The 27,876-nt window shown below is 41.7% G+C and overlaps 1 protein-coding gene across 1 annotated transcript in view; it reads right to left on the bottom strand.

Annotated features, from left to right (window-relative positions):
* LOC134294344 (proline-rich protein 36-like) overlaps positions 1 to 27,876 on the bottom strand; it is a 503,650-nt gene that overhangs the window by 214,243 nt on the left and 261,531 nt on the right. The window contains exon 4 of the mRNA XM_062965133.1: positions 5,782 to 5,946. Coding sequence (XP_062821203.1) covers positions 5,782 to 5,946 — 165 coding nt within the window. The remainder of the gene's footprint in view (positions 1 to 5,781; positions 5,947 to 27,876) is intronic.

Here is a 27,876-nt window from a genome sequence, read left to right as displayed (position 1 = left end):
AGTTCTTCTTCATATTCAAGTGGAATCTCTTTTCCTGTAACTTGAATCCATTGCTCCATGTCCTGTGACTTTATCACATGGCCACGTCATGGGAGGGAGAGGGGGATCCGATGCCCCATGCCTCGCATTGCTCAGCTCTAGAATTCGATGATCCCAAGGGGGAAAGTATTGACCGAGTGGTTTCCCTCCATTACTTCTTATGGCATCATGGGAAGCTCCGCCCTACATCACACACAGAGCCTCGCCAGCATTGTTTGATGGGAGCTGGCAGGTTCCATGGGTGATGTAAGGCAGAGTCGGTATATGCTCCTGTAATCTGCCCTTATATAATAATAATAATAGAGCTGACATCTGGCACAACAAAACATTGCATGGAAAGTTCCTTGACAAAACTGAAGGAAAAGCTGATAAGGAGAAGACCTGGCTATGGCTCATGAATGGGACCCTGAAGAAGAGAGACAGAAGGCCTGATCCTTGTAGCCCAGGAGCAAGCCATCAGAACAAATGCAATTAAGGGCAAGATCGAAAAATCAGCTGATGACCCAAAATGCAGACTGTGCAAGGAAACCAACAAAACCATTGATCATATCCTCAGCTGCTGTAAGAAAATCGCACAGACAGACTACAAACAGACACAACCATGTGGCCCAAATGATTCATTGGAACTTATGCCTCAAGTACCACCTCCCAGCAGCAAAGAACTGGTGGGATCACAAACCTGCAAAAGTATTGGAAAATGAGCACACAAAGATACTGTGGGACTTCCGAATCCAGACTGACAAAGTTCTGGAACATAACACACCAGACATCACAGTTGTGGAAAAGAAAAAGGTTTGGATCATTGATGTTGCCATCCCAGGTGACAGTCGCATTGACGAAAAACAACAGGAAAATCTCAGCCACTATCAGGACCTCAAGATTGAACTTCAAAGACTGGCAGAAACCACTGCAGGTGGTCACGGTGGTGATCAGCACATTGGGTGCCGTGCCAAAAGATCTCAGCCAGCATTTGGAAACAATAGACATTGACAAAATTACGATCTGCCACCTGCAAAAGGCCAACTTACTGGGATCTGCGCGCATCATCCGAAATTACATCACACAGTCCTAGACACTTGGGAAGTGTTCAACTTATGATTTTGTGATACGAAATCAAGCATATTTATCTTGTTTGCTGTGTCATACAATAAAATAATAATTTTATTTTTATACTCTGCCCCATCTCCCCGAGGGGACTTGGGGCGGCTCACATGGGGCTAGGCCCAGGCAACAAACAATATAAAACTCAACAGTAGAAAACAAATCAAAAACAGATAAAATCATATATACCAATAAACAATAAACATACTTTGGTAAAAACCTGGGTTGGCTTCTAAAAGAGTAGTGGGCCAGAAAAGTGCAAATCGTTTACGATGCAAATTAGGGACTATTATTCTGTTAAAGTGCTGGAGAAGGCGAACCTAGAGACAATGTACGGCTAAGGAGTAAAAATACTATGAAATAAAATAGACAACATGAGGTCTTCAGACTAAAGAGCAGAAGGAAAGAAGCTTGTTCCCCTCTTCAATGTGACATCCTTTTAAATGTTTAAACATGACTGTTATGTTACCTTTTAATTGTAACTGTGTTCATTTTAGATTGAACTGTTTTTACTGCTGTTTTATGATATTGTTTTTATTATGTTTGTTTGTTCATGCTGTTGTATGTTGTTTTGACAACTGACTGTTTTGTATATGCTGGAAACTGCCCTGAGTCCTCTCGAAGAGATGGAACAGTATATAAATAAAGGTTGTTTCTTCTTCTTCTTCTTCTTCTTCTTCTTCTTCTTCTTCTTCTTCTTCTTCTTCTGTCAGTCGTTTCCAACTCTTCGTGTCCTCATGGACCAGTCTGCGCCAGAGTTCCCTGTCATCCGTCGCCGCCCCCAGTTCCTTCAAGTTCATGCCAGTCACTTCAAGGATACCGTCCATCCGTCTTGCCCTTGGTCGGCCTCTCTTCCTTTTTCCTTCCATTTTCCCCAGCATCATGATCTTTTACAAACTTTCCTGTCTTCTCATGATGTGGCCAAAATATTTCAACTTTGCCTCCAATATCCTTCCCTCCAGAGAGCAGTCGGGCATTATTTCCTGGAGGATTGACTGGTTGGATCTTCTTGCGGTCCAAGGCACTATCAGGATTTCACTCCAGCACCAAAGTTCAAAAGCGTCTATCTTCCTTCACTCAGCCTTCCTTATGGTCCAGCTCTCACATCCATAGGTTACTATGGGGAATACCATTGCTTTCACTATGTGGACCTTCGTTGCCATTGTGATGTCTCTGCTCTTCACTATTTTGTCAAGGTTGGCCATTGCTCTCCTCCCAAGAAGTAGACGTCTTTTGATTTCCTGGCTGCAGTCTGCATCTGCAGGGATCTTTGCACCTAGACATATAAAGTCTGTCACTGCCTCCACGTTTTCTCCCTCTATTTGCCAGTTATCAATCAGTCTGGTTGCCATAATCATGGTTTTCTTGATGTTTATCTGCAGCCCGGCTTTTGCACTTTCTTCTTTCACCTTGGTGATAAGGCTCCTCAGCTCCTCCTCACTTTCAGAGTGGTATCATCTGCATACCTAAGGCTGTTACTGTTTCTTCCAGCAATTTTAACTCTGGCCTTGGAATCGTCAAGCCCCGTACATAGTTTATTATTATTTATTATTATTAATCTTCTCTTCTCAAAGCTAAACATACCCAGCTCCCTAAGCCACTTTTCACATGGGGAAGTTGTCTAAACCACAATCAAGTTAATTGGGTAAGATATGTTCTCTAGGAATAGAGGCACCATGCCTACATTTCTCTACTTTTTGTCCATGTAACCAAGTTTTAGGAAATGCCTGTTGTGATAAAAGCTAAGGCCAAAGCCCTACATGTAAATGTTAGAACGCAAAGCACAATTGCCAGGCAACCGTTGAATCTCGCAAAAGGCAACATCCCTGGCAAATGAGGATGTACCCACAGCTCTTCAATGGGAGGGGAAGGAGCAGTGGCCAAATCTAGTACTGTAGTCAAGTGATGACGGAAGATGTCAGCTTCCAGGATCTTCATGGTGGAATGAGAAAAATATAGTGGAATTCAAGTGGAATCTACAAGGCTACCAGTGATGGTTTACAAAGCCATTGTAATCCCAAGATGCCGTGAACACTGCAGCATTTACTTAATAGTCCTAAACTGCAAAAGACCCATTGCATTCAAATAAAAAACTGATGGTTATGATCAATCGCTTCTCTAACCATCTCTTTTTTGCAGGAATAATACACTGAAGCACGATTTCCGATTCAGAGTACAGGAACATTAGTGTCATAGCTGATTTGTTAACAATTACTTCATTGTTGTTAATCATATTAGTAAGACTTACACAATTCAGTATATTAATAGTTAATAATGCATTGGGAATACATTAGTTTTGAATTTATTTAAAATCAATTGAAATAATTTTAAAAGACTTAAAAAGCCAAATTACCACACACACACAGAGTAACAAATTAAAGCCAAGTGAAATAATGATGGCTATGCAGTTCACTAACATTGTTGCCATTTAACAATTTAAAATGTTATTGCTTAAAATAATTGCATTTTTTCCAATGAGTTAGAGACAAAAATGATTTTGTGACAAATTACTTACAAGCTACTTTATTGCTAATCTTCATATACTAAAATTGTTTTAGAACAGCTCTCATTCAGAACCTGAACGCAACTGTAACTTAACAAGGAATGTCTTAATTTATTTTGTGGTTATCCTCTGTAATTCTACTTACATTGGCAGGAGCCGCCCTGAGTCCCCTCGGAGAGAAGGGCGGGGTAGAAATACTGGAAATAATTATCTGAATGATGGGAGGAGGAATATAACCTGATTCAAGTTCTGGCTTAAGCTGTGGCTCATAGTTCTGTTATTGGTACTGTGACAATTATAAGTCAGAAAGGAGAGTGTGATTTCTATCACAAGCCAACAGCTTGTACTATGTAATGGCTTAAACCAGTGGTTCTCAACCTGGGGTCCGCATATATTTTTGGTATTCAACTCCCAGAAGTCCTAACAGCTGGTAAACTGGCTGGGATTTCTGGGAGTTGTAGGTCAAAAATATCTGAGGACCCTAGGTTGAGAACCACTGGTTTGAAATGTAACTAAAGGGATGGGGAAAATGAATTATGTATTTTGAACCATAACTACAACAACATCTTTGAAGGTCAACAATAAATGGTAACTAATTACTTAAATGGGAACATTCTGTGTCACATCCAGAAATCCTCCTCAAAGTAAAGCTCGTCTGGTTTTACAAATTGTATTATTATTATTATTATTATTATTATTATTATTATTATTATTATTATTATTATTATTATTGTATGACACAGCAAACAAGATAGATATGCTGGATTTCATATCACAAAATCACAAGTCGAACACCTCCCAAGTGTCTAGGACTGTGTGATGTATTTTCGGATGATGCGCACAGATCCCAGTAGGGTGGCCTTTTGCAGTTGACAAATCGTAATTTTGTCAATGTCTATTGTTTCCAAATGTCGGCTGAGATCTTTTGGCACGGCACCCAATATGCCGATCACCACCGGGACCACCTGTACTGGTTTCTGTCAGAGTCTTTGAAGTTGTTATTATTATTATTATTGACACAACAACGTTGTATGACACAGCAAACAAGATAGATATGCTGGATTTCGTTTCACAAAATCACAAGTCGAACACTTCCCAAGTGTCTAGGACTGTGTGATGTATTTTCGGATGATGCGTGCAGATCCCAGTAAGGTGGCCTTTTGCAGTTGGCAGATCGTAATTTTGTCAATGTCTATTGTTTCCAAATGCCGGCTGAGATCTTTTGGCACAGCACCCAGTGTGCCCATCACCACTGGGACCACCTGCACTGGTTTCTGCCAGAGTCTTTGAAGTTCGATCTTGAGGTCCTGATAGCGGCTGAGTTTTTCCTGTTGTTTTTCATCAATGCGACTGTCACCTGGGATGGCAACATCAATGATCCAAACCTTGTTCTTTTCCACAACTGTGATGTCTGGTGTGTTGTGTTCCAGAACTTTGTCAGTCTGGATTCGGAAGTCCCACAGTATCTTTGCTTGTTCATTTTCCACAACCTTTGCAGGTTTGTGATCCCACCAGTTCTTAACTGCAGGGAGGTGATACTTGAGGCATAGGTTCCAATGAATCATTATTATTATTATTATTATTATTATTATTATTATTATTATTATTATTTTATTATGACACAGCAAACAAGATAGATATGCTGGATTTCGTATCACAAAATCACAAGTCGAACACTTCCCAGGTGTCTAGGACTGTGTGATGTATTTTCGGATGATGCGCGCAGATCCCAGCAGGGTGGCCTTTTGCAGTTGGCAGATCGTGATTTTGTCAATGTCTATTGTTTCTTATTATTAATACCCTGCTTTATCTCTCCTGCAGGAGACTCAAAGCAGCTTAACATAAAAGCATCAGCTTACAATTTAATATATACAAGTATGCAAACTTTAAAACTGGATTAAATATAAACAGTATTTAAATATTTCCAAAACCATTCAAACATATTAAAAACTAAAAACCACAGCACCAGAATTGATCTTTAAAATCTTCATATTTAAAAGCCCATCTGAAAAAAAAGTGTTTTTCACCTGCTGCCAGAAGGACAACAGGGAGGGGGGCATTCTGGCTTCCTTGGGCAGGGGGTTCCCTGTTTGTATATACATATGGGCTCTCTTCCCTTTTAACATTAATTTACTTACTTTTTTATCCCACTTTTCTCCCCATAGGAATGATCCTTTGAAGTAGGTTCGTATGGCAGCTGGTGTGTGACTAGATGTTTCAATTGTCTGGGACAGAACCTGAAAAATTCTGTCCATAGAGAAGGCACACTTACTCCTCATGGCAGCTTCCCCCATGTGGTTTAGCTGCAAAAGAAGGCAAAAGTACAACTGGTCAGAGCAATTGAGAAAGTGTACATCAGCCTAAATATTCTGGAGTACTCTTTTACTGAGATGCCCCAAGTGTTTAAGATCTAGTCAGGAGATGCTATGATTTTTAATTTTGAAAATGTTTGATTATTTTAACTGATTATTTTTTAAAAAATAAGGTAAAAGGTAAAGGTTTCCCCTGACGTTAAGTCCAGTCATGTCTGACTCTGGGGATTGGTGCTCATCTCCATTTCTAAGCCGAAGAGCCGGCGTTGTCCGTAGACACCTCCAAGGTCATGTGGCCGGCATGACTGCATGGAATGCCGTTACCTTCCCACCGGAGCGGTACCTATTGATCTACTCACATTTGCATGTTTTTGAACTGCTAGGTTGGCAGAAGCTGGAGCTAACAGCGGGCGCTCACTCCGCTCCCTGGATTTGAACCTGGGACCTTTCAGTCTGCAAATTCAGCAGCTCAGCACTTTAACACATTGAGTCACCGGAGGCTCAAAAATTGGTTGTGTTTAATTCTGTTTTAATGTTTGTATATTTTTATATTTTAAATTGGATACCAGTGCTTTTATGTCAAGCCGCTTTGAGTCCCCTTTGGGGAGATAAAGTGGTCTATAAATTAATAGAACAACAACAACATAGAATGGAAGCATCCTAAAGTTGTACTGTTGTTCACTGGGCTCTCAGCCCCTTTGCCACCGCCACCACCATCTCACCCACGAAAGGCAGAATATTCCTGGTGACATCACTTCTGATGAAATCACAAGAAGATACCCAGCCATATGATTACTAGAAGCAACATCACTAGCAAAGCTCTGCCCAGGCAATGCTTATGGCCAGCGACACAATGATGTCCCCATGTCAAAAACACCAGGAGCATTCTGGAGCTTCCTGAAATCTCTGGAGAACTTGTTTTTTTCTTTGTGCTGGATCAATGGCTGGAAGTAGCGCTTCTGCTTTGAACAAGTTGTATGTCATGTAGCTTGCAGCATATTCAAGAGAGTTTCCTTTGTTTGGCCCATGTAGCCATGGCCTTGGATGATGCTGGTGACTTCACTGTTTGGTCACCTAGCTAATCTCTCTGTGTGTTTAAAAGAAAATTGACCTAGGAATTGGAGACATCTGTGTGAGCTTTCAAGGACAAGGCTGAGCATAGCTTCCCTAGCCCCAAGGACTATTCTGTTTTACATGTATTACAAGTATTTCCGTTAGGAAAGCTTAGCTGAAGAAAAGCAGTGGGAACAGTAGGGAACAAAAGCTCTTTTTATTGCCATTTTTGAAAAATAATAAAGTGAAAAGATACTCCTAAAGTATACCTAACATTAAATGAGAAGGAGGGGTCTTTAAAGAAATTACTTTCTGAACTGTAACGCTCATGCATTTCTGTTAGCTTGAGTCCCTCAAAGTAACTTTTCATTGCTTTGAAAAAAAATCAAGGATCCCTCCACTCCTCTAGTGTAAATTGGAAGGGTAATGGGCACTGTAAATCACAACTGTGGAAACACAAGTAAACGTGTAGACCTTTCAGATGTTGTTGGACTGTAGCTGATGGACACTGTTGTGCAACAATATCTGGAAGTCGAGAAATCAGGCCACCCTCATTGCAGACAGAAATAATGTGATACATTTTGTTTTGCATCAATCAATCAATTTTATTACCTATCGATATGCCATCAAATAATTTTAATTTGTGTTACATTCTCTCATCTATACACATAATAAAAGTGAAAATCTGTATGTGTGTATGTGGCAAAGGTGTCTATTTACACAGACAGCTTCCCACCTCCACAAACTGTTTTAACACACAGTGCTGAGGAGCCACCAAAGCACCCAAGGACATTGCAGGTTACAGTAAGCCAGATCCCAGGGTTCCTTTCTCTCTCCATTGATGTGGAATTTGCATGACACTGCCTACTGCCTCTCCCTTAACCCTTTCCTAATCTATTCTATGGCACACAGCAACTGAACATACTAGAGCAGTGGTTCTCAACCTGTGGGTCCCTAGATGTTTTGGACTTCAACTCCCAGAAATCCTAACAGCTGGTAAACTGGCTGGGATTTCTGGGAGTTGTAGCTCAAAATACCTGGAGACCCACAGGTTGAGAACCACTGTGCTACATAGAGAGGTTTGGGGAGAATTCACCATGATTTATAGTTCTAGGGACTTGAATGTATAGTTCACCTGCAATCTAAGAGCACTCTGAACCCCACCAATGATGGACCTGGAACTAACTTGGCCCACAGACCCAACACGGTCAACTTTGCATACTGGTGGGGTGTGGGGTGATTGACCTTGACATCCAGGAGTTATAGTTCACTCGTATTCAGAGAACACTGAACCCATCTGATGACGGATCTGGACCAAACTTGACACACAAATTCCACATAGCCAACAGAAAATACTGGGGGACTTTGGGAGTTGTTGTATGTTTTCCGGGCTGTATGGCCATGTTCTAGAAGTATTCTCTCCTGACGTTTCGCCCACATCTATGGCAGGCATCCTCACAACCTCTGAGGATGCCTGCCATAGATGTGGGTGAAACATCAGGAGAGTATACTTCTAGAACATGGCCATACAGCCCGAAAAACATACAACAACCCTGTGATCCCGGCCATGAAAGCCTTCGACAAGACTTTGGGAGTGATTGACCTTTAACTCTGGGAGTTATAGTTCACCAGTATTCAGAGAACACTGAAGCCAGCAGATGATGGATCTGGACCACACTTGGCACACAGACCCAAGATGGTCAACTTTGCATACTGGTAGGGTTTGGGAGTGATTGACATTGACATCAGGGAGTTGTAGTTCACCCTTCTCTAGAGAGCACCGAACTCAGCCAACATTGGATCTGGACCAAACTTGGCACACAGATCCAACATGGCCAACTGTGAATACAGGCGGGATTTGGGGAGACTTGGCCCAAGATTTTTGAGAATTGTAGTTCACCCACATCCTTATGCATTTTCTAATGGGGACATTCATAAAAAACAAAAGCAGATACTGAGTCTTTTTTTTTCCTAAGAAATAGCATAACATTTGACCAAACTTATATAACCTAACATCCAAAAACAAACAATGCCCTTTTCAAATAACCCGGGTATTGCCGGGTACTCAAGCTAGTAGTTAATATAAAATAAAAAAGATAAAAACATTTGAGCACAGGGAAAAAAGTTCAAAAAAATGTTGAAAGCTATAGGCTGCGTGCTTACCCTTGCTTTGATATCTGCAAGGAAGGCTCAACCACTAAAGCATTTCCAGCCACTCTTTCATGTGCTTTGCCTAGTGACCTTTTGCCTGTTAAGAAACACTGGAGTCTTATCCCCCAAATGTGGTAATTCAATATATAGGGCTCAATAAACGGAACTGGCACCAGATCCTGTCTGATGTTAGAAGCTAAGCAGAGGTAACACCAGTTACTACCATCAATTATCACAATTTGGTAGAAATTGTACCAATTAATTCTCGATCATCCACTTTTTTCCAGCTGCTTTTGAAATGTCCCGGTTACTCTTTTTACCTCCCATTTTCCCTCAAAGACCACATCTACACTGCCATATAATCCAGTTTCTGAATGCAGGTTATTTGCTTTTAACTGTATGATATAGCAGTGTAGACTCATATAATCCAGTTCAAAGAAGATAATCAGGATTCAGAAATTGGATTATATGGCAGTGTAGATGTAGCCTTAGTCCTCTGCACATTTCAGTTAGACTAAATTGATTTCAAAGTGTAAAAAAAATTGCACTCAATGAACTGAGGCCCCATCTACTCTGACCATATACTGTATATACTCAAGTATAAGCCTAGTTTTTCAGCCCTTTTTTAGGGCTGAAAAAGCTCCCCTCAGCTTATACTCAAGTGAGGGTCCTGGTTGGCTTCTATTCAGGTCGGTTTATACTTGAGTATATAAGTATTCAGAGTTGGACAGCCTTATCTTATTAAAGTATTATTATCTTAAATTACAGTTTTATATAAATATTCAAAAACATTTAACCTACTGATGCCTCCAATAATGCAATTTTATTAATATCTATTCTATTTTTGAAATTGACCTGTAGCTGCTGCATTTCCCACCCTCGTCTTATACTCGAGTCAATAAGTTTTCCCAGTTTTTGTGGTAAAGTTAGGTGCTTCGGCTTATATTTGGGTCAGCTTATACTTGAGTATATACGGTACATATAGATCCATGTACCTGTATATCTATATCCATCTATATATATAAAAGGGGTAATGAAATTTCGGCCTAGGACAAAACAACAAAACTACACATCCCAGAAACACTAAACTTGGCAGCACAACCCCTCATCCATGCCTCTACGTTCATACAACAAAAAGAAAAGAAAAATAAAGTCCTAATTAGAGGGAGAGGAATAATTGTTTTTATCCAATTGCTGCCAGTTAGAAGGCTAAGCTCCGCCCACTTGGTCTCCTAGCAACCCACTCAGCCCAGGGGACAGGCAGAGTTAGGCCTCACTTAGGTCTCTTCCACACTACCTATAAAATACAGATTATCTGATTTTAACTGGATCATATGGCAGTGTAGACTCAAGGCCCTTCCACACAGCTATATAACCCATTTATAATGGACTTATGGAGCCTCCGGTGGCCTAGGGGATAAAATCCTCATGTCTTGAAGGTTGGGTTGCTGACCTGAAAGCTGCCAGGTTCGAATCCCACCCGGGGAGAGTGTGGATGAGCTCCCTCTATCAGCTCCAGCTCCATGCGGGGACATGAGAGAAGCCTCCCACAAGGATGGTAAAACATCAAAACATCCGGGCATCCCCTGAGCAACATCCTTGCAGACGGCAAATTCTCTCACTCCAGAAGCAACTCCGGTTGCTCCTGACACGGAAAAAAAAGGGCTTAATGTCAGGGGAAAACCTTTACCCTTTACCTTAACTACCACCAATTCCTCAATACTTTATTTCCCATACCACCGTACTTCGCCACAGCAACGCGTGGCCGGGCACAGCTAGTATGTATATACATTATTTAACCTACTGATGCCTCGATTAATTAATGTAATTTTATTGGTATTTATTTTTATTTTGGAATTTACCAGTAGCTGCTTCATTTTCCACCCTCGGCTTATATTCGGGTCAATAAGTTATCCCAGTTTTTTGTGATAAAGTTAGGTGCCTCGGCTTATATTCGGGTCGGCTTATACGCAAGTATATATGGGTAATCCAGTTTCTGGTTGCTGATTATCTACATTAAACTGAATTATATGAGTCTACACTGCCCTATAATCCATTTTAAATCAGATAATTTGCATTCAGAAACTGGATTATAGTCTGGCTGCAACTTCTCCTGGCTTATGTGTTCATCCTCATTAAGAAATATATATCCCTTGACCACACTCTGGTGTTGTTTAGCCATATCTTTCCCAGTTCTCATCTTGGAGGATATGTAATAGTTGGACCAGGGGTTTGCCTAGGGGGCTAAAGACTATATTTCAGAAACCAATGGTAAACCATCTCTGAGTATTTCTTGACCAGCTCGACACATACTGCTGGCTCGACAGCAGTATGTGTGAAAAAGACCTTGGAGTCCTCGTGGACAACAAGTTAAATATGAGCCTACAATGTGATGCGGCAGTGAAAAAAGCCAATGGGATTTTGGCTTGCATAAATAGGGGTATAGCTACCCCTCTATTCTGCCTTGGTCAGGTCGCACCTGGAATCACACTGTGTCCAATTCTGGGCACCACAATTGAAGGGAGATGTTGACAAGCTGGAAAGCGTCCAGAGGAGGGTGACTAAAATGATCAAGGGTCTGGAGAACAAACCCTATTAGGAACAGCTTAAAGAACTGGGTATGTTTAGCCTGCAGAAGAGAAGATTGAGAGAAGACATGTACAAATATGTGAGGGGAAGTCATAGGGAGGAGGGAGCAAGCTTGTTTTCTGCTGCCCTGGAGACTAGAACTAGAATAATGGCTTCAAACTACAGGAAAGGAAATCCCACCTGAACATCAGGAAGAACTTCCTCACTGTGAGCGCTGTTCGACAGTGGAACTCTCTGCCCCGGAGTGTGGTGGAGGCTCCTTCTTTGGAGGCTTTTAAGCAGAGGCTGGATGGCCACCTGTTGGGGGTGCTTTAAATGAGATTTTCCTGCTTCTTGCAGGGGGTTGGACTGAATGGCCTGCGAGGTCTCTTCCAACTCTACTATTCTATGATTCTAAGAAAAAGCCTATGAAATTCATGAGATCACCATAAGTTGTCAAGCAACTTGAAAACACACACACACATAAATGAAGCCACCAGATCACCATTACCAAGCACAGTTTAGGGACGATTGCTGTGCTCTTGGGTCTGAAAAAGGGCATGGGTTAGCCTGGATCCAGATAGTGTGATCAGTTAGAACAGTGGTTCTCAATCTGTGGGTCCCCGGGTGTTTTGGCGTACAACTCCCAGAAATCCCAGCCAGTTTACCAGCTGTTAGGATTTCTGGGAGTTGAAGACCAAAACATCTGGGGACCCACAGGTTGAAAACCACAGAGTTAGAAAGTGGGGAAAGTGGTTTCTTTGCACTCGAATTCTAGAATCCCTACACTAGCATGGCCAGTGTGGAAAGCAAAAACATTCCTTGTGGGTGTTTGGGGAATTACATACATTTCTTCTTCCCAACTCAGAATAAAGGAGGCACCTTTTAGCATGTTATGCTAACAATCATGCTGGGGGCAGGCTGTGGCGCAGGCTGTTGAGCAGCTGTAATAAATCATGAGTTCGAGGCCAGCCCGTGGTGGGGTGAGCACCTGTCAATTAAAAAAAATAGCCCCTGCTTGTTGCTGACCTAGCAACCCGAAAGATAGTTGCATCTATCAAGTAGGAAATAAGGTACCACTTATAAAGTGGGGAGGCAAATTTAACTAATTTACGACTTGGAATGAGGAAGTGCCGTCAGAGTGGATGATGAAGCAGCTGCTCCCCCCTGTGGCCAGAATCGAACATCCCCTCAGGAGAAGGTTAAATTGCCTCTGTGTCTGTTTGTATCGGTCTCTGTTTGATGTGTTTATGGGAATTGAATGTTTTCCGTGTATGTGTATAATGTGATCCGCCCTGAGTCCCCTTCGGGGTGAGAAGGGCGGAATATAAATACTGTAAATAAATAAATAAATAAATAACAAGCATGACTCTGCCCCCCCCCCACCCTTCCCATGAAGAAGACAGTTTGGAGCAAGCCCAAATTCATTCTAGCTACCAACATACCTCATCTGTTTTGAATGCATAGCCTTTTATGAATACTCATTCTAAAGGTTTCATTGATTCCTTCAACCTGCCCTTCTTGATGTCAGGTAGTACTTTAGCGCAATGGACTTCCCATAGTTTATTCCTTTTTGCAGAACCATGATATGCTTTCCAGATTTCGATAGGCTGGCCTGAATTGTAATGTCAAAGGTGAAGTTTGAAACAAAACTTTCAGGCTGATCCCCAGTGGCAACATAACAGAAAAGTAAAAGAGGCTGAGGCAAGGATTGTGTGTAGACAAGAGTGAAGGTCCCTAATGATCAAAAGGTTAATAAAAGGAGGAAAATGGCTTGTATGAATGCCAGCTTCTGTCCAAGTCTTAGCCTGGTACTTAAGGGGAATGTTTTCACTTAGATACGTCTGGTCCTCCTGCCGACGTGAGGGAGATGCTGTTAATAACGGAGATTGTCCCTCATGGTGGCAAGTCTAATTACAGGATAAAACAAGAAAAGGTAGAATGAAGTAATGGGTTTGTGAGGGGTTTTTCTCCCCCTCCTGCATGTCAGTTTATTACCAATCTGACACTATAACTTCAAGGGTCATTTCTCTGCAGTTACTGCATTACCAAAACAAGAAGAAAAGCAGAGCCCGGGAAGAGGCTAAAGGAAGAAAACAATCTTTGTTAGTTTCCTTTTCAAAATATTTTCCCACTATGAATAATGACTTATAAAAGTGCTCTCCTTGTAAAGGATGCCGGCAGCATTCACATCTGGCTTATTTAATTCATATCTTTTAAAGGAAGCTTTTTATTCATCCAGGAATAATAACCCACTGAAATAAAATGAAACTGAAACCTTAACCAGTGTTTGCAGCTTTTCTTCTAAAGTGGAACACATCGGAGAAGCTTAGAAAATATATGAAACATATTCTAAGTGACATGTCTAATTCATCTTCGTGAAATTCAGACCTTGTTCCCACTCTTGGGTTGGGAATATATGGAAAATCCAGACTCATTTTAAGCACAGTCAAAATATTGGAAAGAGAGAGGATGGGAATATACAGCTGTGGAAAAGTACAGCTTCCCCAGTTTCCATGGCCCCCGCCCCGCCGTCACGAATCCATTTTTGTTCATAAAACAATAGATATCTAAGAGGCAAAATGAATTGTCAGGAAAATGTCTTGAAATGAAGAATCCTTTCATGCTTTTCTCTGGGTACTGGAGGTCCTCCAGGACATTGCTTCTTAAAGTGGGCATCTTAATTGCAAATGGAGTTCCCTTACCTCAATGTTGGGATCCTGAAATATTTAGTAACAGTAAAAGCTTGCTGAAGATCACCTAGTGGCTGTTTTAAACATTTACACAAACCTTTTGAGCAGTGTTTAAAGTTAATTCTGCTGAATTTAACTTTAACACACTAGTGGTGGCACAGTGTGTTAAAGTGCTGAGCTGCTGAACTTGCAGACTGAAAGGTCCCAGGTTCAAATCCCGGGAGCGGAATGAGCTCCCGCTGTAAGCTCCAGCTTCTGCCAACCTAGCAGTTCGAAAACATGCAAATGTGAGTAGATCAATAGGTACTGCTCGGGCGGGAAGGTAACGGTGCTCCATGCAGTCATGCCGGCCACATGACCTTTGAGGTGTCTACGGACAACGCCGGCTCTTCGGCTTAGAAATGGAGATGAGCACCAACCCCCAGAATCAGTCACGACTGGACTTAAGGTCAGGGGAAAACCTTTACCTACTACTACAAACATTTTGAGCGGTGTTTAAAGTTAATTCTGCTGAAGATGCTTCAGCTGTACTTTATAAAAAGTAAAATTAGTCTATTTAGCAAGCCTTGTAAATGCTAGTTTATTAGCAGTAAATGTATTATTTTACACCTATTTTATATACCTATATATACCCCGTGGTCATATAAAAAGTTTCTCAGGCCAAAAGGGGTTGTGAGTGGAAACGTTTAAGAAGCCCTGCTCTAGGAGACTTGACAAGCCACATGCTACCTTTGGTCTACATTATTCTTACATCTTGTATAGGACTGTGTAATTTCATTTCATCTCATCCCAAATATTCACTGGCATTATTCAGATTATTATTTAGGGTTACGAGCACATACTGGGCAACTTTGGAAAGTCTGATGATCCTTAGCACCCTTTTGAAAAGATTGCATAACTGCCCAAGATACCCCACAACTGTGTGTGCATTTTGGCCTTGAGGAGCGGGTTAAGGACCTCAAAAACATGTCACACCTTTCCCCTCCAAACACACACACACACAAACTCCCATTCTAATCTATCATGGTCAGGAGAATTAATCAGCAATCTCACCCTTCTTTCTTTCAAGTGAGTTTAGGTCTGACTCATCCTTTCTGATTTTATTAATCTTAAGAGTCCAAAGATGCATCTAAATGGCACAATTAATGCACTCTGATATGGTCTAAAGTTATGAAAACATGGTACAGTAGAGTCTCACTTATACAAACTAAACAGGCTGGCAGAACCTTGGATAAGCGAATATCTTGGATAATAAAGCGAGATTAAGGAAAAGCCTATTAAACATCAAATTAGGTTATGATTTTACAAATTAAGCACCAAAACATCATGTTATACAACAAATTTGACAGAAAAAGTAGTTCAATACGCAGTAATGTTATGTTGTAATTACTGTATTTACAAATTTAGCACCAAAATATCATGATATATTGAAAACATTGACTACAAAAATGCATTGGATAATCCAGAACCTTGGATAAGCGAGTCTTGGATAAGTGAGACTCTACTGTAGTTGTAATTTTACATGGTATTTTTAGCTTTCATAGAATCATAGAGTTCTCATGGGCCATCCAGTCCAACCCCCTTCACTGCCATATAGTACTGGTGCCTCACAAAACTGGAGTGTAGAAGCAACCCAAGTTACAGGGGCAGACCATTCATTAGGCAGACTAAATTACTGAGCCAGCACATTCAGTGCATCATATAAAGGGGAACACATTGTTAATTATTTAATGTATTGTGTATTCAATGCAGTAATCAAGGATTTTGGGCTCAGCTACCAAAATTATTTAGCTAACAATTGTCCAGATGTGTTTTTTTTTAGGAGAATTGGATGGGGAAACTGTGGCATTCGAGATACTGCCAAATTGATGGTTCTATCATTCTTTTCCATTGATTGGACTGACTGGAACTTATGGGAGTTGATGGAAAGTCAAGTCTAAACAACATCTAGTAGGAACAGTTTATCCAGTTGTAAAAATAATCAGACAGAAGCATTGATTCTGTGGATAGGCCTTTCTACAAGGTCTAAAAAATCTGAACTCCCCACAAATGCACAACTGTCCCCATAACACACAGTAACTTCTGATGACTCTCCTCATTTTTGGGGAGAAAAGATAATCTGCCTTTGTCCTACCTTCTTAAGGCAAAGTTGAGGGATACTCTGAAGTTTGCTGGAAACTTTGGAGTATGCTGGGTCTTTGTGGCATCCTGTACAGCTAGTTTCATTTCAGATTTATTCCCTGTCCAGATGGACACCGCTGCCATCCCCTTTCCCTGCACTGTTCAGATGCCCACGAGCCATAGAGCTCTGACTAAGAATCTGATCATCATGGTTGGGACTGCTGCCCTCCTTGTTGATCATTTGAGTGCCCCATTTTGACATCAGCAGTCATGGCAGGCAAAAGCAAGGCATTTGGATTGAGCTCTTTGGCCAGCGGCAATATGGAAGAAGAGGTGACAGCCCAGTGGGGCCAATGCAGGCCCAACCTATCTGGTACTTGATTCTGTATGTCTATGCTGGATTTGTGGTTGCTCCAGGCCAGATTTATACTGGAGCAATCTTTCCAGTATAAACAAGGCCACAGTCTTGATTTGAGTAGATCCATGTAATCAATGGGATCTACCTACCTGTTAACTCACCAACATTTAGGAGTCTAGTGCCAAGCACTTGCCAAGTACTCAATGATTCATGGGACCCACTTTATTTGGGGCTAAAAATTGGATTTAGGACAAATGCTATGATTACCACCAGATCCTAATGTATTATTATTCTTGCAAAAGGGCTTATAGATTTCATGTGGCATATTTGGCTTTTATTTATTTATTTATTTATTTATTATTCAAACTTATATGCCGCCACTCCCCTAGGGCTCAGGGCGGCTTACAAGAACAGGCTAAAATCTAACAATTTAAAAACATCTTAAAAACACCCTAAAAACATCTTAAAAACATCTTTTAAAAACATCAATAACAGAAATCAAAAGCCTGCCGAAACAGGTGTGTCTTACATGCCCTGCGAAAGGCTCATAAGTCCCATAAGGCACGAACTTCAGATGGCAGAGTGTTCCAGAGAGATGGCGCCACTGCTGAAAAGGCTCTGCGTCTAGTTGTTGTTAGATGCAAGGTCTTAAAACTGGGGACTTCCAATAGGTCTTAGTCCTCAGAATGGAGGGATCTCTGGTTTGTAGGGAGTTTGGCGGTCCCTCAGGTACATCGGCCCCAGACCATGTAAGGCCTTAAAGGTGAGTACCATCACTTTGAAAGTGATCTAGTGCTCAACTGGTAACCAGTGCAGCTGCAGTAAGATTGGTGTTATGTGGCATCTCATTGGGACTCCCGCAAGGAGCCGGGCAGCTGCATTTTGCACCAATTTGAGCTTTCGGATCACCAACACAGGAAGGCCAATGTAAAGGGCGTTACAGTACTCCAGTCTTGAGATGACTGTAGCCTTTTAAAGGGGTAGTGCTATGTTATAAATGTGGTTTGTATTTTTCAGCTTTTTGTTTAATTGTTTTAAACTATTAGGTGTGCCCAGTTTTTAACTGCTTATAAGCAGTTGGATTCCTGCAGAAGGAAAAATGAGTCGGCAGAAGTGAAAGGAGGGAAGAAAGTAATGGCAGAAATGGAAGGGAGAGAGAGGGAGAAGTGGGGAGAGAAGGTTTCTATTTCTCTAACAGGGGACATCTCTTATAATGAGGGACATCCAGCAACATACCATTTATGTATGCATTGTATTGTATGCTTGCATTGTATGTACATGTGCATGTTTGTTTGTGTGTGAGTGCATACACACGGAGATGGACAAACCCAGAGGTGGTCCAACATGGAGGCGAATTAGGCAGTCGCCTGTGGCGCAGACCATGCAGGGGCGCTGTCGAGGCGGCGGCAGCGGAAGGCCCAGCCACCCGTCTGCGCGGCTGCCCTCCTGCTTTCCCTCAGAGTCCGAGGACTCCTTGCCCGCCGCCCGCCCGTCGATGGGCCTGTGCATGTGCGCAGGCCAATCGACTATGCTTTTTGGGTGATCAGCCTGTGCACGTGTGCAGGCCTTGCAATCGACCGCACAGTCAATTGGAAGGCCTGCACACGCGCACAGGCTGATCACCCAAAAAGCATGGTCGATTGGCCTGCGCACATGCACAGGCCCATCGACGGGTGGGCAGCAGGCAAGGAGTCCTCGGACTCCGAGGGAAAGCAGGAGGGAGGCTGCGCGGATGGGTGGCTGGGCCCGTCACCGCCGCCGTTGCCGTTGGTATTTATCAGCAATTTGTTTGGGGGGGGCACCAAAATTCTGGCCGTCTACTCCCCAAAATTACCTCGGGATGGCTCTGGACAAACCATACTACTACAGTAAAGCTATAAAGTTATTGTCCTCCCAACCCTGCTATATGCCTATGAAACATGGATTGTCTATGACATCACACTCAACTCCTGGAAAGATTCCATCAGTGTTGCCTCCAAAATATCCTGCAAATCTCTTGGGAAGATAGGCGGACAAATGTCAACATGCTGGAAGAAGCAAAGACCACTAGCATTGAAGCGATGCTTCTTCACCATCAACTCCGCTCGACTGGCCATGTTGTCCAAATGCCTGATCACTGTCTCCCAAAGCAGTTACTATACTTCCAACTCAAGAATGAGAAACGTAATGTTGGTGGACAGGAAAAGAGATTTAAAGATGGGCTTAAAGCCAACCTTAAAAACTGTGACAAAGACACAGAGAACTGGGAAGCCCTGGCCCTTGTGTGCTCTAACTGGAGGTCAGCTGTGACCAGCAGTGCTTCAGAATTCGAAGAGGCATGAATAAAGGGCTTAAGGGAGAAACATGCCAAGAGGAAGGTGTGTCAAACCAATCTTGACCGGGACCACATTCTGTCTGGAAACCGATGTCCTCACCGATGCCCTCTCTACAGCCACCTATGCATCCACTGCTGAGCCACTTTACTTGGAGGGCTATCATCCTCAGGCTTTGAGGGATCGCCTAAGTAAGTAAGTACTACAGTAAGTTGTGTTTTGGTTCTACACATAGCTGCAAAGTACTGACTCCAGTTCATACAAATCTGCCTGGATGTGAGTTGCTGAAAGTCTTCCCACAGCTCTGCACCCTTCCAAGGCTGTTGCTTGTAACCACTGGCAATTGTAAATGAGCCAATTTCCCCCATATCTGGAATGTAATCAGAAGCGAGCCTTCTCATAACTTGTACCATGGACAAGAGGCAAGATTCAGTTCAAACATTCAGTTACTAACATATAAACAATGTTATGTCACTATCATAATCCTACAGACACTGGCCACCCACAAGGCACCTTTATCAAAATTTGAGATTTGCAAAGTGATTGGCTAAATGCACAATGCCATCCCAAAACAGAGAAAGTAACCCAGCCACAATATCCAACACCCCTTTCTGGAATTAACATTGATAGATCTCATGGTAAAAAGGATTTACCATATTTAGAGGTATACCACTTGACAATTATTTTTCAAAACTTAATCTGAAATACTGCGTTGAATTACACAGCTTGCACACATATTTGTACTTACACATTTATCTACCCTTTCTCTCTCTTTTTTCCCTCCTGAAGCCCTGACATGATTGACACTTTCAGAGAGCCAAAGTTGGAATAAGGAACATGCACAAATGATGGTTTCCTTAGCAACAGGAACCATGTGAATTCTCTTCTTTCCTTCTTGTTTTTTTTTTTTTTTTTTTGAGGGAGGGGGAATTTGCACTTTAGTTACTGGTTTCTCTCCACATTGTTTTTCATGAAGACTTAATGCATATTTATCTTTAAAATACAACAAAACTGTGAACCAAAGAGAATGAAAGAGATTTGTTTGTTGAAAATAATCTGTATTTTTTTCTTTGAAAAGATCCCCAAAAGTAGACATAGACCAAAGCGCTTATTTGAATGCATAATTTTTATTTTAAAATTTGCTTCTGATTCCTGAAACATAATTTGCATTTAAAAAAATATTGTAAACATTTTGATTGTCCAACCTATGTGATCTCCTCTGATCCCTCATCTGTAGTAATGAAATGGGCACAAAGAAAGATAAAGCTTTCACTTATGGTGCAAGAAATTTGGGTCTTGTTTACATGGACAAAAAAAAATCATACTCATCTTATATTGGCTGCTATTTTGTCGCATGATATTTCTGATGATTTGCATCCCAATCAGTTCTTTGGCCTTTAAACATTTTTTGAAAGAATTGTGGTTTAGCCCACATTCTGACCAAATATTTGATGAATTTCAGAGGGATTTTTTTCTCCATGTGTCAGCTTTGCATTGAAACTGAAGGAGAGTGATCCAAACTGGTTCATGATCTGTGATAAGAGGTACCAGGTCACATGCAGTGGTTATTGCAATGTGATCATCAGTAGTGAATATGGGAAAATATTTTTTGCAAGCAAATTTACATTGAGATAAGTAAGCCCAGGGGTCATGTGTAGGTTGCTTAAGATGAACTCACCACACTAATATGTGGCCCATGCAAATCTAGAAACGCAAGGTGAATAGGATTTTTTTTCCAGGTATAGACAGGCCCTTTGTCCTATACATTTCATTTTTCAAAGGCAAATAGTAGTATATTCGTTCCTGCTGTTGCTGCTGTTTTGTGTCTTCAAATCGTTTCCAATGTCTTGCAGTACTAGATAAAGGTAAAGGTTTCCCCTGACGTTAAGTAAAGTCATGTCTGATTCTGGGGGTTGGTGCTCCATTTCTAAGCCGAAGAGCCGGCGTTGTCCATAGACACCTCCAAGGTCATGTGGCCGGCATGACTGCATGGAGCACTGTTAACTTCCCACCGGAGTGGTACCTATTGATCTACTCACATTGGCATGTTTTTGAACTGCTAGGTTGGCAGGAGCTGGAGCTAACAGCGGCCGCTCACTCCGCTCCTGGGGTTTGAACCTGGGTCCTTGCAGTACTAAAGAGGTCCTATCACAGAGTTGTCCTGGCACATTTTATTCAGAGGATGTTCTTCACTGCTTTCCTCTGAGGCTGAGGCCCCTTCCACACAGCTGAACAAAATCCCACATGATCTGCTTTGAACTGGAATATATGGCAGTGTGGACTCAGATAACCCAGCTCAAAGCAGATACTGTGGGATTTTCTGCCTTGATATTCTGGGTTATATGGCACTGAGACAAGCAGAGGTTTGAACCATGGTCATCCTGTTAGGATGAACTGTTTTCATCCTAGACATGTTTTCTTGAAAGACTTATTTATTATGAAAAATTTAATACATACAAGTGTGCTTAGAACTGTACCCTTTTTTAAAATGACAATACAGATAGAATCTGTATGTGAATCATGCCTTTGCTTCAAAGAACACATAAGAGTTAGATGGTTTTGCATTGTTTGAAAGGGAAAAGTCATGACCAAAGGTGGAGACAAAAGAGGACACAGATTTGGATAACAACATGTAGAGGTGCAACTTTAGAAAGAATGACTATACAGTGTTTGCTCACTACTTCACGGTTCACTTTTCGTGGATTGGCTGTTTTGCGGTTTTTCAATAAACACTAAAAGAATATAATAAACCATAAAAAATTATGATTCTTCCTTCCTTCCTAAGGAGAAACCTAAGGAAGGAAGGAAGGAAGGAAGGAAGAAGCCGAAGGGAGAAAAAAGGAGGTTGAAGCAGCTTCGTGAGATTGTAAACAACACAATCGGACAGCATCAGTGAGATTGTAAGCAATACAATCGGACAGCATCAGTGAGATTGTAAGCAACATAATCGGACAGCATCAGTGAGACTGCAAACACCACAAATATAGCGTCCCTACTTCGCGGATTATTACGTCTTGGAACGTAAACCCCGCAATAAGTGAGGGAACACTGTAATTGAAATAGAAATGGGTGTATGTGCTTTCAGGTTGCCTGTTGATTTGTGATGACTCCATTAATTTCACAGGGTTCTCTCAGCCAAGGAATATTCAGAGGTGTTTCACCAGTTCCTTCTTCTATAGCACGTGGTATTCATTGGCATCTCATATCTAAGTACTAACCAGGGATGACCCTGCTTAGATGCCAAAATCAAATGGGATTTACAGCTTTTAGGCAATATCGGCAAGCCTTTGGAGATAGTCATTAATTAATCAGCCCCAGAGGGTTTTTAATAATCTATCCTGTATTTATTACGGCCTTACCATTTATGTGTTTTAAATGTAATTTTTTATCCTGTATTGTTGTTTAAATTGATATATTGTATTACTGTTTTATTTTTTTTATATTGTGATTGTATTATGCTGCTTATATTTTGTCCTTATGTTGTTCTGGGCTGCTGCCCCATGTAAGCTGCCCCGACTCCCTGCGGGGAGATGGTGGTGGGGTATAAATAAAGTTTATTATTTATAATAACAATAGTCACTATAACCCAGTGACTGGCATCCCCACCAGGTTTCTGTCCAGGTGCTTACTGTGGTTGCACCCTGGCCTTTCCATTCTTCTGGCCCTTTCTTTTAAAAGTGGACATAAGCTAGACAACTGTTCAAACAGAGAACTATCCCCTGTAAAGGCACATAGCTACCCAAGTAGGGTAGGATGGAGCAGACAGGATAGTTGCTGGGGGAGAGGTGTTTATCCCTTCAGCAGTCCCATGGTCCTAGCTATATGGCAGACTGTACCTCCCCATATGAGCCTGCTCGGGCCCTGAGAACATCAGGAGAGGTCCTGATCTCAGACCCAGGGAATGCAAAATTGGGACTTCTTGGTGGCTATCCCCAGACTCTGAAACTCCCTTCCCAGGTATGCCAAAATGACCTTCCATCAGAGGGCAACAATATTTTTTTTTTATTTACAGACTTTTTAAAAAGAAAGTTTTAAAAGAATAGGCTACAGGTGTATTGTTTTAAGCTGAATTGTTTTTATAACTTTTTTTCCTTTTAGGTAAAGGTTTGGATTCTTTTGAAGGAGCCCCGGTGGCGAAGTGCGTTAAAGCGCTGAGCTGCTGAACTTGCAGACCGAAAGGTCCCAGGAGCGGCGGGAGCGGCCGCTGTTAGCTCCAGCTCCTGCCAACCTAGCAGTTCGAAAACATGCCAATGTGAGTAGATCAATAGGTACCGCTCCGATGGGAAGGTAATGGTGCTCCATGCAGTCATGCCGGCCACATGACCTTGGAGCTGTCTACGGACAATGCTTAGAAATGGAGATGAGCACCAACCCCCAGAGTCAGACATGACTGGACTTAACGTCAGGGGAAACCTTTATCTTTTTTTGGATTCTTTTAATACTTAAAATCCATGTTAATGCTCACTGTTCTGTTTTTTTTAAAAAAATTATAAGCCACCACTTTTGAGAGAAAGGAGGAGGATTATTCCTGGTTGCCACAGTTGCTGAGAAATACACTTTCCTTCCGGATACTGTGAAGGATTTTAACTAAAAACCTGGCTCTTCCAAAATGCCTTTGATGATTAATTGTTGTGGGTTTGATTTATCTGCCCATTCTACAATAGCTCCATCGTTGATGCTTTGCCATTATTACATTGCACTTTATTGTCCATTTTAGCTGTGAAACTACCTCTCCCCATTTTGGAATATTCTGCACTTTGGCCTAGATCTGTGTATTAGTCTCTTGTTTTTAACATTTTATGCTGTACGTTGATTTTAATGACTGTTTTATTGATGCTGATGTTTTTATTGTTGGGATATTTGTTTTATTGTTTTGTTGTTGTTATTATATTGTTGTACCGGGCAAGGCCCCATGTAAGCCGCCCCGAGTCCCTTCGGGGAGATGGTGCGGGGTATAAAAATTAAGATATTATTATTATTATTATTGTATTATGACACAGCAAACAAGATAGATATGCTGGATTTCATATCACAAAATCACAAGTCGAACACTTCCCAAGCGTCTAGGTCTGTGTGATGTATTTTCGGATGATGCGCGGAGATCCCAGCAGGGTGGCCTTTTGCAGCTGGCAGATCGTAATTTTGTCAATGTCTATTGTTTCCAAATGCTGGCTGAGATCTTTTGGCACGACACCCAATGTGCCCATCACCACTGGGACCACCTGCACTGGTTTCTGCCAGAGTCTTTGAAGTTCAATCTTGAGGTCCTGATAGCGGCTGAGTTTTTCCTGTTGTTTTTCGTCAATGTGACTGTCACCTGGGATGGCAACATCAATGATCCAAACCTTTTTCTTTTCCACAACTGTGATGTCTGGTGTGTTGTGTTCCAGAACTTTGTCAGTCTGGATTCAGAAGTCCCACAGTATCTTTGCATGCTCATTTTCCAATACTTTTGCAGGTTTGTGATCCCACCAGTTCTTTGCTGCTGGGAGGTGGTACTTGAGGCATAAGTTCCAATGAATCATTTGGGCCACATAGTTGTGCCTCTGTTTGTAGTCTGTCTGTGCAATATTCTTACAGCAGCTGAGGATATGATCAATGGTTTCGTCGGTTTCCTTGCACAGTCTGCATTTTGGGTCATCAGCTGATTTTTCGATCTTGGCCTTGATTGCATTTGTTCTGATGGCTTGCTCCTGGGCTGCAAGGATCAGGCCTTCTGTCTCCTTCTTCAGGGTCCCATTCGTGAGCCAGAGCCAGGTCTTCTCCTTATCAGCTTTTCCTTATTATTATTATTATTATTATTATTATTATTATTATTATTATTATTATTATTTCATTATTATTATTATTATTATTATTATTATTATTATTATTATTATTATTAGATGTAGTGGGAACAGAGCAGTCCATAAGATGGAGATGACAGACAACATCATTATTCCTGTCATTAAAAAGTCCCAGAGTTTCACCCTTGTGAGACCTGGTTCCACTGCAACACTAGTTTTATCAGCTGACTTATTCTAGAACAGGTTCTATGCATACACAATACATTAAGTGATATTTTAGTGGCAGGATAATGAAGCAACATTTTAACAACTCTCTTTTTTTCCCTGAGGGCAGGGTATCTACAAGCTTTTAGGTCACATATACGAAGAGCATGGGAGAAGTCACTTTTATTGCAGCAACCTCTGGCACATTGGTGGAGAAGTGCTTTTAAAGAGACACCATCAACTTGAAATCTTGTCATGTTTAAGTGTTGAAAGTGATTTCATACGTTACACTTGCCCTCATATTTCAGTTTCATCTTCTTGAGAAGCATTCATAAGTATGGTTAACCTCTCTGGCCCTCCACACCCACAACACAATCAAACTACAATCTGGAGCGCTGCTTCTGGATGGAGGAAAAAAAGTGCTTTTCCTTCCAAGGTACCAGTTCAGTCTCTTTCCTTGGTTACATCATTCTAATCACCATCACATCTGTTCACAGGCTTGATACACTTGGAGGCATGCATATAAAAAGTATAAATGACAAGAGACACAATGCTACTGCTGAAAATAGCAGCTCCATGTTTAGTTTCACTCTTCCTTTTTGGATAAGTTATCTTGTAGCCTTTATCCTGACATATCCCCCCTATTGTCCCCATTGTTGGAAGAATTGGCAAGGCTAGGGAAAAACTCAAGATAACATTATAGTTAGAGCAATTTACCAAAAAGACATCTTGGCCATCCTTGCTGGAAAGGCACATTCAAAAAGAAGGGGGCCGAGGACAATCCGTCCATGCTGGTGACTATTTAAAGAACAAATGACCCAAGTCTTGTGAAAGAGTGGAATGGCTTCACTGAGATGATAAGGAAATAGCTTCTATCACCTAGAAGGCTGACATTTCTTTTCAAACAGCAAGATCAACTCAAGACTACTGCTTTCTGTGAAATCACCCAGGAGTAAGATCCTGTCAAAATATTTCCGTAGAGTGGATCTTCTCATCTTGGACTGATTTCAAGCATCTCCTTCCTACCTGTGGAATAAGGCTTCTATAGGGCTTCTTTTTTTGCTTTCCTCTTAAGAAAAGATTTCATCCCATGTTCACAGCACAAGGGGCCTCTTTATCTCGTTTTCACTCACCTGATCCCATTTCTTTCTACAGGTGGAGCAGTGATGTGCTGTTCCTATTCATGCTTAGTTATTTATTTACATCTTGATATTTATATGGCTGCAGTGGGAGATTTCACAGGTGGCTGATGAAGCTCATTATATTTATTCAGGCCTCCTCAGCGCTCCTTAAAAGGCAATTAAAATGAGAATAGAAATGACAGTATGTGGTCAAGTGCGCTGCTGACTGACAATTCACGCAACCGCTAGCAGGATCTATAAAGGAAGGTATGCTTGCACAGACTCAAGACAGAGCAGCTGTGTTAATGGCTCCCCAAACCTCTATATCTGAAATTTGCCCAGGAAAAAAATTACAATGGCATCGGCTGCTGAAACACTTCAACTACTTTATATATTTATCAGGCTATGGAGCATGGATAGGCCACATGCCTCTCTCTGCCAATCATGTGTCATATCAGCAGTTTTCAATTCTGGCATTAACTGCCATGATGGAATTCAAACCAGCTCTAGCTATCCCAAAGTTGAAAGATGTAGCATTGCTAAATCTTTGCTAAAACACTGCATCTTGCAACATGGCTGGAGCCTGCTGCCACAAACAGTGACTGCAGCCTAAAAATTGTACTGTAAGCACACTTGCTCTTCTGATTGACATGAACCAGCCTGAAGGAAAGAATCACAAACCATTTGGTACTGTACAATGGCATGTTGTTTGTAATATGGGTAAGTTAAAAGTAGCACAGTAGAGTCTCACTTATCCAACATAAATGGGCCGATAGAACATTGGATAAGCAAAAATGTTGGATAATAAGGAGGGATTAAAAGCCTAGCCCCGGTGGCAAAGTGTGTTAAAGCACTGAGCTGCTGAACTTGCAGACCAAAAGGTCCCAGGTTCAAATCCTGGGAGCGGAATGAATGCCCGCTGTTAGCCCCGGCTTCTGCCAACCTAGCAGTTCGAAAACATGCCAATGTGAGTAGATCAATAGGTACCGCTCCGGCGGGAAGGTAACGGCGCTCCATGCAGTCATGCTGGCCACATGACCTTGGAGGTGTCTACGGACAACGCCGGCTCTTCGGCTTAGAAATAGAGATGAGCACCAACCCCCAGAGTCAGACATGACTGGACCTAACGTCAGGGGAAAATCTTTACCTTTACCTAAGAAAAAGTCTATTAAATGTCAAATTGGAGCCCCCAGTGGCATAATGGATTAAAGCTTTGTGACTTGAAGGTTGGGTTGCTGATCTGAAAGCTGCCAGGTTCAAATCCCACCCGGGGAGAGCGCGGATGAGCTCCCTCTATCAGCTCCAGCTCCATGCGGGGACATAAGAGAAGCCTCCCACAAGGATGATAAAAACATCTGGGTGTCCCCTGGGCAATGTCCTTGCAGACGGCCAATTCTCTCACACCAGAAGCGACTTGCAGTTTCTCAAGTCGCTCCTGACACGAAGGGGGGAATGTCAAATTACGTTATGATTTTACAATTAAGCACCAAAAATCATGTTTTACAACAAATCAACAGAAAAAGCAGTTCAATGCACGGTAACATTAGGTAGTAA

Source organism: Anolis carolinensis, chromosome 1, assembly GCF_035594765.1.
Source record: "Anolis carolinensis isolate JA03-04 chromosome 1, rAnoCar3.1.pri, whole genome shotgun sequence".
Classification (NCBI taxonomy): Eukaryota; Metazoa; Chordata; class Lepidosauria; order Squamata; family Dactyloidae; genus Anolis; species Anolis carolinensis.
This window is presented reverse-complemented; position numbering and strand designations above follow the sequence as displayed.